The following is an 11,844-nucleotide window of genomic DNA, read 5'->3' as shown; positions in this document are numbered from 1 at the left end:
CTTTTGTTGTGGATGACTGTCCAGAAGTTTCTTGTATTAGCCATTTGTGTCCTCTACTCCAGATGACATTAGCTATAAGAAACATGATCAATTGATCATTGTGCATAAAGTTTGAGACTGTCTGCAAATGATGTGCAGCAGTAAATGTTGATTGTTTATAGGAGATATTGCAGTTGTGGTGATCAAATTGTTGGATTTATAATTGCAGTCCTGGCTACTGAAGAAAAGTACAATGAAGCTGTTTATAGCAGTGCCAAGAGACTAGTTGCTGCCATCGATGGGCTTCCAGATCCTGGCGGCCCCAAGTTTAAAGATAACAAACGAGAATCAAACTACAAAAGCAGGGAAGAGACAGATGAGAAGAGGGGACAATTCTCTCTGGTAGTTGGAGGTTTGTTAGTGATTGCCTTTGTTGTTCCTATGGCACAATACTATGCTTATGTCTCCAGGAAGTGATATTGCTAACATTAAATTTGTCTTCCGAATTATCTCCCTCATAATTCCGAGATGATGTATAACGTGTTGTTGTAGAAATCATCATGCTACAATTGTTAATCATAAACAATGTTATCCGAATTATTTCAAGTGAAACCGCATTTTTTTATTCCAATATTTTGGTTGAAGCACCATCCCATTAGAAATTACAGTTAAAGCTATAACCTGTTGATGAGAGCTACGCAGCCCACTTCAAATGATAAAGTGCATTCACCGTATTACTAGTTTCCAGCCACAAAAGATACTTCGTGTCAGAAACTGGTTTCAAATGATAGCTTACAATTACTTGTTAGAAGTCAACATACGAGGGAGACAAAGAACAAATAATCATATAATAATAAGAATATTCTTTTCAGAACTTAAGCTTCAGTAGGAAAGGCATCTTTTCCGAGAAAGGAGGATCAGAATATTTTCCAGTGAGTATCTGTGATGAGACATACTGATTTGCAGCCTCAGTGTAATGAATTCCATCCCAATTGACATACGCAGTACTGTCTGAGCACCCTTTGGCCGTGGCCGAGGTCCCGTTCAAGATCTTTGTTTGTCCACAGCTAATGCGACTGTCATAATTCAATGGTGGACCCCCGTACCCACAGCAAGCCATAATTGGTTGTTCAAATCCTGCAATTAATACCCATAAAAAAATGAATTTTGATATAATTAGAATGGGAAGAACTTTATCTGTGGGGGCTTAAAACGAAACAACTTCAGTGAAAAGCAGGTGTCTTTAATATAGAAAGAAAGTGAAATCGATGAAGAGCGAAGAAATTCATGGCTTAATTTATCTCATAAAATCGATTCTATAAGAAATAATTGTTTATTCCTTATAAACATATCTAAAACTTTATCCATAGATAATATGAGATTATTCCTCAACACCCTCTCTTCATGTGTAGACCAGTATTTTTTTCTTGTTTTTGTCACAGGATAAGTAGTGTGGACCTTCAGTCGTCTTGTAGCAGACTTTGATACTATGAAAAAATTTATGGACTTAACTCATCTCACAAAACAGGTTCTTTTATTATAGAACCGGTTTTATAAGAGATGTTTGTTCATTCCTTATAAACATTCTCATGACCTTATCAATAAGTAATGTGAAATTATTCATCAACAAAGAGAATGAACATTTCTCAAGTAAATTGTGATGTAAGCATCCTCGAAAAATTAAAACTCAAGTTTATTCTAAATGGATACAGGCAAGGTATAGATCTGTACACCAAATATGTATATGAGGTGAGAAGAATGCTTTATTGAATCAAAATTTAGAAGCTTTGATGTTTGAGTAAAGGATGCGTCATGGTTAAGGGGACAACAGAGTGGAAATCTTAATTACAATCCATTTTCCTTCTAATTTGCTTAAATTAAGTGAATATTCTGACCTACACTGTTGTTAGTCTGGAATACTGAAGATAAAACAAGTACTGAGATGTACTAACCGTATCGGGAATAATTTGCAATGAGGTTGAATTTTATGTTAAAGATATCAACAAAGGTGACATTTGCATCCAAATATTGGGCTTGCAGTTTTATGCAGAGAGCATGAAGCTGGATGTTGAAAAGTTTAGCTGCTTGGTTATGCGCGCTTACACATCCTAGCTCATCAAGCTTTGATGGGTCAGTTCCAAATCTGGCAACATTCTGAGTCAAGCATCCAAGAGGACCCGTGTTGTGTATCCAAAAATTCCTAGCCCCTTGATCATATAGTTTCTGAAAAATCAAGCGGATGAATCAAAGGAACAGTGAGGTTCCAATGTTGGATAATTTAATCTATGTTTGGTTAAGTGTTGGTAAACAAAAATAATCATTTGTTTAGTAAGTGATCGATGAAGCTGACCTTTATTCCATTTTCAAACTCAACCAGGATTGTTGGAATTGTAGCAAGAACTTGATCGAATGACTTGGAATAAAAAGCACCAGCAAGATCATTCTGGCCTATGTCGAACATGTAAAGCGCCTCATCAAAATATTCTTCTTTTGGGAGGTACTTCACAAATTTCTTACCTGAATCAAAATTAAAAATAATGTTAATATGACAATATGCATTGGAAGATAGTATACTGTAATCTGTCTACTTACTTTTAGCCATCAGTTCGATAACCCGAGCTTTGAATCGGAGGAACTGAGCCACCTGAATCCCAAATGAGAATGGGCTGACAGATGTTGCAGTTGCTGGAAGTATGGTTGAACCAGCAGCTGCAAAATTACAGCCTTTTCGGAAACTTGGCACTCCAATTGAATCCAGATAGGCATTTAGAAATGGAAGATCCATTGCATCCACTGAAACATTGCACCCAAAATTAAGGAAAAAAAAAACAGGCATGAATAGTAATCAATGAGACAATGATACTTAACAACAAAGAAAATAGGGGAATTCAGAGAACTGAAACAGAGTTTAGATGAACATAGCAGAACAAACAAGACTTGTGGAGCAAAAGGAAATTACTGAGAAAATCAATGATTAGACGGCCATCACAGTATCTCCCAGATGGAGTTTGGAAGTAACTCTCTCCATTAGGAGGCACGAGGCTCTCAATCCCGGAGGCAATAAGCTCGCCCGTGTCAGAATTCGAGTCCCCGAAGTTGAAAACCACAGGAAAGTTGAAGTGAATGCATTTGGAAAGGGGCAAGCAGATGAACATAATTAAGGAAAGAACATGGAGTATGCAGGTCTTGGTAGCCATGGATAATGCAAGAGAGCCTCTCTGGTAGCCCTTGTATTATAAATTTATAACTACCCATTGCAAATTAGTATGTGAGAACTCTTACAAAAGACGTTTGTTTGGTGTGCCATTAGAGTATGTTGGAAGCCAAAAGGACCCACAAAAAAAAAAAAAAAAAAGAGAGATAAAGGCATCAAGGTTTGTTTATTCTTGTTCAGTTTCCGATCTAACGATTATAAAAGGTGTAAATGCTCTCAGTCTGGAGACACCACTGCATAGAATAGCTCTCATACCTCTTAGCATATATACTTTTCCATGTTTCAAAAGGTGTGAATGCTGCTGTGATGTTTTCAGGGTAACATATAGAAAGTTACATACATCCTTAGCTCATCGTATCTGATTCATATCTTGTTGTTAATAACTCTTATTTAATGGATGTGAAGAAACACGAATACTTATGATAAACTGTATATGAATTGGAAAGCATCAAAACTCTCAGAAGTAGAAGAAGAAAATAAAGGTGAAATTGCATTGCAGCATGTTAAGTTTGCAGAAAATGAGAGAGGAAATTACTGAGGAAGTCTAAGATGAGACGACCATCACAGAATCTCCCTGAAGATGTCTTGAAATAAATTTGTCCATTTGGAGGGGCAAGGCGGAAGCCAAGCCCAGCAGCAAGCCCACCTGTGTCAGAATTCGAATCTCCAAAGTTGAAAACAATGGGATAATGGAAGTCAATGGAGTTTGCAAGTGGTAAAATGATTGAAAACAAGGTGAGAATTGGGAGAATAATGATCTTTACAGCCATGGCTTCTATTGTATGTAGCCTTTTCACTTGAATGTCTTAATCCAAAATACCAAATGGCTCGTACCACGACCTCTCATGTGTCAGGTTGGTGTTTATGTAGCCATGGTCAAAGCTTGCTTTAAATTCCCAGCAAGTGGAAGGTTTGCTTTAAATTTTGGGAACGCAACGCAAAATGTGAGCCAAACGCAAAGTTTTTTTTTTTTTTTTTCCCCATTATGGTTCAATGATTGGACTAAGAGTAAGAGCCCCGTGAACACATAAATCTCAGGTAATTGAGTTCTTAGTTCTTATGGGACAAAAAAGAGGTATGGAGTTTAGCGTTATGATCAGTTCACGGGGCAATCAATAAAAGCTTTTGAGTGAGTTTTCTAAAAGCCATACCACATGGGACACCATTTTATTTTTATTTTATTTTGAACGAAAGCAAGGATTTGAATATCCCTTCAACGGATGGCATGCATGCTTGCTTCTTGCGTCTTAATGCCAAACTGAAACCCTGCTTCTCGACTACTGTTCTCTCCACTGAGTTTTCATCTGTCATTATGAGCACTTCATCTACCTTCCTACTTTGTCTATACGTCTCTCTCAGATAAAGGAAAACCCCCTTGTTAAGAAAAAAAGATTTCTCATAATATTTAAGATATTCTACCTCATATAGGATGTGAAATCATCATTTATCTAAAAAATTCAAGCTCATGAGAAGAATTAGATTTTATTATTTATTTTTATATATTAACACTTTTCCTCACATATAGGACAGACTACTCCTTAATGAGTGACTTTACATGTGTAATGTTTAATTAAATATGATAGAGTATAGAGTCAAGATTCGTACACAGGACTTTTGTTCTAATACTATGTAAAATCACTACTTGTTCAAAAAGTTTAAGCTGATGGTAAGAGTTAGATTTTATTCTTTATTTTTATATTTTAACACTTATCTTCACGTGTAGGCCAGACTACTCCTTAACGAGTGACCCAATATGTGTAATGTTTTATTAAATATGATAGAGTGTAGAGTCAAGATTCGTATTCAAGACTTCTATTCTGATATTATGTGAAATTACTATTTGTCTCAAAAGTTAAAAGTAATAGAAAGAGCTAGATTTATTATGTATTTTTATATCTTAACATATATAAGACATCTTCTATCTAAAGAATTTATCATACTTTTGTAAGAACAGTACGATAGCTCAATTTTATTAATTAATCATATAAAGAACTTTTGGGGGTTTCATAGAATTCCAAAACCAAAGTTATGTAAAAATACTCATGTCTAGAAACAAACTTTGCAAAATTATACTTCCTATATCGTACTGACTAATAAGTATTACTATGCAAATGATAATTTTAATGAAATTACTGTCGAAATTAAGGGAGACCTGTTTTATCAAAGACATACATATACCAACCGTGGAGTGAGGAAGCTCAACAGTTGAAGAGAAAACAGCATCATGCCCAGCTGCCTCATAATTTGCCAAGGCGTCAGCCAAACAATTACCAGCAACCGTGTGAGTGAAGAGTACGTTGCGTTTAGGTAGTGCGGTGATCTCAAATATTCTATAAATAGTAATAAAAAATAAATAAATAATAACAGAATATTCTCAAAATATTCTTGATTATGTCAAATTTGAGAAGTTGGTAACATAGGAGTAGACCATAGTTGAGAGCAGAAAGGGACAGCATGCCTTGGTACCTCTTTTCAAAAAGTAAGAGAAACCATAAACAAAATATCCATTGTGAGCAATATTTTGAATACCGTACCGGATGGCGTACCGGTCAAGACACTGGAACGAAATATTTCGATACCGGTACCGTTTCGTGTACCGTTTCGAGATAGTCGATATATGAATAAATTATATATATAAATATATATAACAATTATATTCTAAAATAATAGTTTATATATGAATAAATTATATATAAATACATACATACATATAAATTATAAATAGTCTAATCTAAATTGGGGGTCAAAAAATAAACTTGTAGTTTGAAAAAATGAAAAAAAAAAAAAATACAGGCCGAAATATCGGCCGGTACCGGCCGAAATATAGGCCGGTACAGGCCGAAATTTAGGCCGAAACGGCCGGTATTTTGGCCGGTACGGTATATATCTAGTACCTGTACCGGCCGGACGGCCGAAACGAAAAATTTCGACCGTACCGGCCGGTACGGTACGAAATTAAAAACATTGATTGTGAGAGCATAAAACACCACCACAACTCACTTAAGCCCGGGTTACCTTTGGATGCATCATTGATATTAAAGAAAATTCTATACACCATATTATTATTTCACTTTCATTCTATTAAATATGATGTAACATATTTATCACCATTAAATAATTATTTATTACATATTTCTTTATTATCTAATAGTAATAAATGTATCACATACCAATTAATATAATTAAAATAAGATGATAATTTAATGTATAATATTACTCTGATATTAAACTTAAATTTACCAGGAGGCCAACATTTAACTAAAATTGACGTTTTGAATATCTTCAAGCAAATAGGCTGAATATTTAAGGAATTTAAAATAGAATAATACTATACACCACATTCTTATTCTATTTTGATCATACTAAGTAATATGTGACACATTCATCACCATTAGATAAGAGTAATGCTAGAGAGAAACCACTATAGCAGTATACACTTTGTATTCACTGTGTGGCTGCTTCTAGTTGATTGTTCCTAACACTCACTTAAAAAGATGTATGATCTAGATAATGTTATATCATATATGCAAAATAGATGTTTCTAATAATGAGTTATATCTATATTTATTCGTTTAGCATTGGACTCTGCTACAGTAGCTGTTCGTTTAACTCCTTAACCTCACTAACACGTGCGAATCCAATTTCAGACTTCCAGTTCTAGGAGCCAAAAGCACGAAACCCTAGTAGCACCAATTTCAGAGCTGAGAGCTGCTCAAAGTAAATACCAATGGCGTGCAACGCCTCAAGCTGCCAGTCCAATTGCCATCGAAACGAAGAACAAGCACAAGAAGAAGAATTTGGTGGGTCAGCTAATTCGATTTCTAATTACAATGATCGGAATCTGAATGTTTGCGTCAAGTGCAAGTCCAACGAACCCATTTCTGGCGGCAACGCCGAAGATGGGCGCTTTTGCGCTGATTGCTTCCGAAGTAACCTGTATGGGAAGTTCAGGCTCGCTGTCATCTCCAACGCCATGATTTGTCCCACTGATAACGTTCTCGTCGCCTTCTCTGGTGGCTCTTCATCAAGGTCCTTATCTCTCCCCGAAATAGTAAACAGAAATAAATGCATCTTTGAAGAAAAGCAATTATGCCCGGTTATTTGGTATTTGGTTGTAGAGAACATGCTGTACCAAATGAAAAAAAAAATGGGACAGTGAAATTTGGGGTCTTCTTCTTATTGAAATTTGATTATTTGGATGGTGCATTGGAACATTGTGTTAGTTTTGAAAGGAAAACTATGGAAATCTATATATTTTCTATACCTGCAATTTAGGGCTTGGATCCAAGGCCAATTAACGTACCCCTGGTTCGTTCGTTTCCCGGACAGCTAGACTATCAATTCTAGTACCGAAACACTCTTTTGTTCTTGCCCACCGATTATCTTTTGTGGGAAAAAAACTATTGGAAACTGTTGGCTATTGGGTGTTTCAATTCTTCATCGAAATTATTACTGACCGCTATTACTTGATCTTTGTCACGAATTTGTGCAACATAAAACCTGTGATAATCTTACCTGAATTAGATTCATCTTCTGAACTTTTTTTTCTCAGAGTCGCTCTACAGTTTGTGCATGAGATGCAAGATAAGTCCCAAAAGAATTTTGATGCAAGTAGAGATAGATCATTACCGGTGTTTGGTGTTGGAGTTGCTTTTATTGATGAACGTGCGATTTTCCCAGTTTCTTCTCATGAAATTGACAAAGCAATCCAAGACTTCAGATCGATTGTGTCTGCTCTAGCCCCACCAAGAAAAGAGTTGCATGTGGTTCCAATTGAGAATATCTGCTCTTCTAGTTCCAGTGACGGAAGAGACAGATTGAAGAACTTACTAGATGCTATTAGTGATTCCACTGGAAAAGAAGATCTTTTGCTGCATCTACGAATGTTGTCCTTGCAAAAGGTTTGCTTCTAGATGTCTTGACTACAAGCATAGGAGAAAGGGAAGTAGATTGACTTTTCCATGATGTTTTACTAATTGTGCAGATTGCCTCTGAAAATGGATACAACAGGGTCGTTCTAGGATCATGCACATCGAGCATTGCTTGCCATGTTATTTCTGCCATTGTGAAGGTTTGCTTTTAAACACTCTTCAGCTTATGGCTCACCTGTTTTGAAAAAGATGAATGCGTTATTTTTTATTATGAATGTCTCATTTTGTGAATGAAATCGCTTTCACATATTACTATGGTTACAAGATAGGTACTCAAAAAACAGATTATTTGTGATTTCGATGTGGGATTGTTTTTTTATTCAAAGTAAAATATGAAATTCTAAAACAAGCATGAATGATTTAATTTTGTTGATGATAATTTTGGGAATGAAAACGCTTTCATGTGGTACTGGGGTAGCGAGTTGGGTACTAAAAAAACAGAGTATTTGTGATTTTGATGTGGGGTTTTTTTCATTCAAACTAAAACATGATGTTTTAGATCTTTGATCTTTGAAGTCGTTGTAATTGAAAACAAGGTCACATACTTTTTTTCCTTTTCAACCATTCATCATTTGTGCCCCTAAGCTAGCCTTTTCTAGTTGAAGCGGGAAGGGTATATCATGTGGACAGCTATTTAAGTAATGTTTATAGACTGCAGAGAGTTATTACTTTATGAGGAATTACCAGTCACTTAGCTGTGGAGGAGTGGGTTATTGTGAGCATTCATGAGATTGCTTACTTATGAAAACATCTGCCAACCTTTTAGAACACTCAAATTAGGCTAGTGATATAGGTTACTACAGGAAGGGGTATCCTGTTAGACCTCTTCTATGGGCCTCCTTTTCCTAATTTAATCATGATATAGTTGCTTGTGAACCAATGATTTGTTAATGCCATTTGGAGACAAACTGAGGACCTGGTCTTGTTGCTGTTACTTTTGTGGTTCACATTCTTTTCACAGAGGGTAGATGACTACTTCAAATTAGTCACCATTTATTTGTAAGATGATTTTTTCACTTTTCTCTCAGACATGGATTTCTAATTTCCCATGGCAGTTATTTCCCCTTTCATCTTGTTTAAAGTTGCTTGGTGATTGAAATCCTGCCAATATGTTTGGTTTTTTTTAACTTCAACTAAAGATTTTGTGTGGGAAGGAAAAGTCTGAATCTTTTTTTAAGCTCATTAAAATGCTACAGGTCATTGTAGAAGGCAACCTATGCTGTTATAAATGTACTTTTTCTTCTTACAGGGCCAGGGATATTCATTGCCAGGAGATATACAATATGTTGATGCAAGGTGGGAGATCCCAGTAGTGCTTCCACTCCGTGACTGTCTTACACAGGAGCTCAACAGGCTTTGCCACCTTGATGGGTTTGTAATTTGACCCTTTTACATTTATCTACTTCCGCCTTTTACCTATAAAAAAAAAACAATTATCTACATCCTATTTTACTTAATGAACTCTGTGGCGCATATAATTAACTTTTTTTTTTTAAAAAGGTTGTGCATATGATTTTAACTGAAATCATTAAGTCTTTACATGCCTATTGTTTTTAAATATTTAATATGAGAATACAAGGTCACACACGCACAAATACAGGTATGAAACAGGAGTATGAATAAATCTAGTTTTTTTCTTTTTTGATGAGTATATCTAGTTATTGCAAACTGATGGTTGTCATCTCATCTTGCCAGGGCAGCCTAAAGACTGTGGAGTTGCATAAAGTTCCTTATTCTGGAATAAATGGCTTGGTATCATCATTTGTGACACTATTGCAGGTGGATATTGGGACTTCTTAATCCTTTTATAGGTGGGCTGAAATGTATGTTAGAGTGTCTTTAGGTGAAACTCATAGGACTTAGGAGGATTAACTAGGATTAACTTCTTGTGATTAGAGAAGTGCATCATCCTCATGACTTGCTGAAGTGCATGGTTCTTGTGTCCCTCACATTTGAGAAGTGGGTGACTTGCTTGAACAGAACCGAGCATGTTTTTTTAGAAGTAGGTGTTGAGAGGTTGGCTTCAGAGATTAAAGGGATAAATTGCTTCAGTCCTCGAATATAATCTTACATCGTTTTAAAAAACTGCATTTGCTCTGATTAGAAATATGAACATGATCAACCACCAATTTGCAATATAACTATGGTCATCTGTTCTACCTTGTTTTTTCTTTTAAATGGAACTTCAATTAGTAAGGCTTTTGTAAAACTCGTCTTGTTTGCAGAAAGAAAATCCTTCTCGAGAATGCACAATTGTGAGAACAGCTGGAAAGCTTACTCCATTTCATTTCAACAGTATTCCAGAGAAAAGTGACTCTAACACCACCTTGGCAACCCAAAGGCGTCTGAAGAAATATAATCTCAAGCCCAATGAGTCATTATCCTCAGAGTCATTTTGTCCTGTCTGCAATAGCCCACTGAACAAATCTGACTTGCTAAGACAGAGCAATCTTCAGAATCACCAAACAAGTTCTGATATTTTTGGTGCTGCCTGCTGTTCAAGTTGTCGCTTTCAGATACTTCCAAAGGATCCCTCATCGATGGAGCACTTCTATACACATTTACCCCAGCCATTAGTTGCCCGAGCAAAGCGTGGCGGCTATGGCAATCTTAGCTTGCTTCGGTGAGAAATTTCATTTACCTTCAGCACTGACTATTTATATTTGTATTTAGGGATAACCTGACTCATATTTCTTGGTACCTTTTATAAGAATCTTGAAACCTAGATAGATAGAAATAGATGTGTTGAGTGGAAAATAAAAGCACAACGTAGGATGCTGAGATTAAGCATTACTTGGTTAAAACTATTAGAAAAAGCAGATATCTTGGAGCTTGTTGTATATTCATCTTTTGTCACCACAAAACTTGAAGAAATGGAACTGAAGTTCCAAATTGAATTTTTCATAATTTTGCATCTTGTCTATTCCTTTGTTATAGTAAATGTAACAAGGGTCTCCATAATAATTCAAGGAGCATAAAAACTAGTGGCATGGTTGTTGGGTACAACTTGACTTCTAAGTTCTAACTTATAAACATACAGGAAATATCAATCATCCTAGTACCTCTATCAAGTTTTGAGGTTTTTTTTTTTACATTGTTTTCAGGGAGCAGATACAAGATTGTTTGATTTCAGACAGTGAAGATGAAAGTTGAATTGAGTTACCCATTATTAGGGTCCTCAATTTTCCAAGCATATCATTCATGATTTATTGTTGGGGTGCCATTACATATTGGGCCAGTTTGACAGTTCCACAAAGAGGACCGAACAATAACTTGGAAGTAATTTCTGGCGGCTGTCTTAGCTTTTCTACTGTATAAGATAAATGGCTATCACAGATTTTGACTATTGACAACTTAGGATTTACAATTTTTTTGCATTTGCATTTGAAATGGAAAGATGTTACTGGTTGGTTGCAATGCTTACTAGTTTGCAACCTATATCATCCCTTTGTAATTGAAAGCGAATTATGGTTGTGAAATGAAAGTAACTTAAGAAAAAGTTCAATGCATTACAAATAATTATTTCTTGGCTTTAAGTATGGCATTGGCACAACATTCTTCACAAAATGCTAGAGATTAGAAACTAACACTTTCACCTACAAAGTGGTGACTAATTCAATTGATACTTTTTGGTGCTCTTTATCTAATCAATTTTATTACCAGCCTATATTATCATTGTGAGCTGCTGTAAACACGTCCATGAATCACAACATCATGCTT

The 11,844-nt window shown here is 35.7% G+C and overlaps 2 protein-coding genes across 4 annotated transcripts; one reads left to right on the top strand and one right to left on the bottom strand.

The window, feature by feature from the left end:
• Positions 1-6: 6 nt before the first annotated feature.
• Positions 7-4,130, bottom strand: LOC118349269 (GDSL esterase/lipase At1g54790-like). 3 transcript variants are annotated; one of them, XM_035693276.1, is made up of 6 exons: positions 3,729-4,130; positions 2,939-3,193; positions 2,572-2,772; positions 2,330-2,496; positions 1,932-2,202; positions 7-1,116 (listed from the first exon to the last, which is right to left on the bottom strand). In XM_035693276.1, exons 1-6 carry the CDS (start codon positions 3,961-3,963, stop codon positions 848-850), a joined length of 1,398 nt encoding a protein of 465 aa, XP_035549169.1. In that variant the 5' UTR covers positions 3,964-4,130; the 3' UTR covers positions 7-847. The 3 variants fall into 3 exon arrangements, with proteins under 3 accessions (XP_035549169.1, XP_035549168.1, XP_035549167.1); XM_035693275.1 differs by lacking the exon at positions 2,939-3,193 and having other exon boundaries at positions 3,729-4,122; XM_035693274.1 differs by lacking the exon at positions 3,729-4,130 and having other exon boundaries at positions 2,939-3,633.
• Positions 4,131-6,806: 2,676 nt separating this feature from the next.
• On the top strand, positions 6,807-11,623 carry LOC108979044 (cytoplasmic tRNA 2-thiolation protein 2-like). Its single transcript, XM_018949616.2, has 7 exons — positions 6,807-7,222; positions 7,746-8,094; positions 8,178-8,264; positions 9,374-9,495; positions 9,825-9,903; positions 10,350-10,747; positions 11,229-11,623. The coding sequence occupies exons 1-7, from the start codon at positions 6,921-6,923 to the stop codon at positions 11,275-11,277; spliced, it is 1,386 nt and encodes a 461-aa protein (XP_018805161.2). The 5' UTR covers positions 6,807-6,920; the 3' UTR covers positions 11,278-11,623.
• Positions 11,624-11,844: the final 221 nt, after the last annotated feature.

Source organism: Juglans regia, chromosome 8, assembly GCF_001411555.2.
Source record: "Juglans regia cultivar Chandler chromosome 8, Walnut 2.0, whole genome shotgun sequence".
NCBI classification, from domain to species: domain Eukaryota; kingdom Viridiplantae; phylum Streptophyta; class Magnoliopsida; order Fagales; family Juglandaceae; genus Juglans; species Juglans regia.
The sequence above is the reverse complement of the archived record's forward strand: the minus strand, read 5'-3'. Positions and strand labels throughout refer to the sequence as shown.

Excerpts from the sequence above, each read along its gene's own strand:
- LOC108979044 (XM_018949616.2), top strand. The coding sequence starts at position 6,921 with ATGGCGTGCAACGCCTCAAGCTGCCAGTCCAATTGCCATCGAAACGAA. Across the intron at positions 9,496-9,824 it reads AGGCTTTGCCACCTTGATGG|CCTAAAGACTGTGGAGTTGC; the intron begins GTTTGTAATTTG and ends TTGCCAGGGCAG. Across the intron at positions 9,904-10,349 it reads CATTTGTGACACTATTGCAG|AAAGAAAATCCTTCTCGAGA; the intron begins GTGGATATTGGG and ends TCTTGTTTGCAG.
- LOC118349269 (XM_035693276.1), bottom strand. The coding sequence starts at position 3,963 with ATGGCTGTAAAGATCATTATTCTCCCAATTCTCACCTTGTTTTCAATC. Across the intron at positions 2,773-2,938 it reads TCTAATCATTGATTTTCTCA|TGGATGCAATGGATCTTCCA; the intron begins GTAATTTCCTTT and ends GCAATGTTTCAG. Across the intron at positions 2,497-2,571 it reads TATCGAACTGATGGCTAAAA|GTAAGAAATTTGTGAAGTAC; the intron begins GTAAGTAGACAG and ends ATTTTGATTCAG.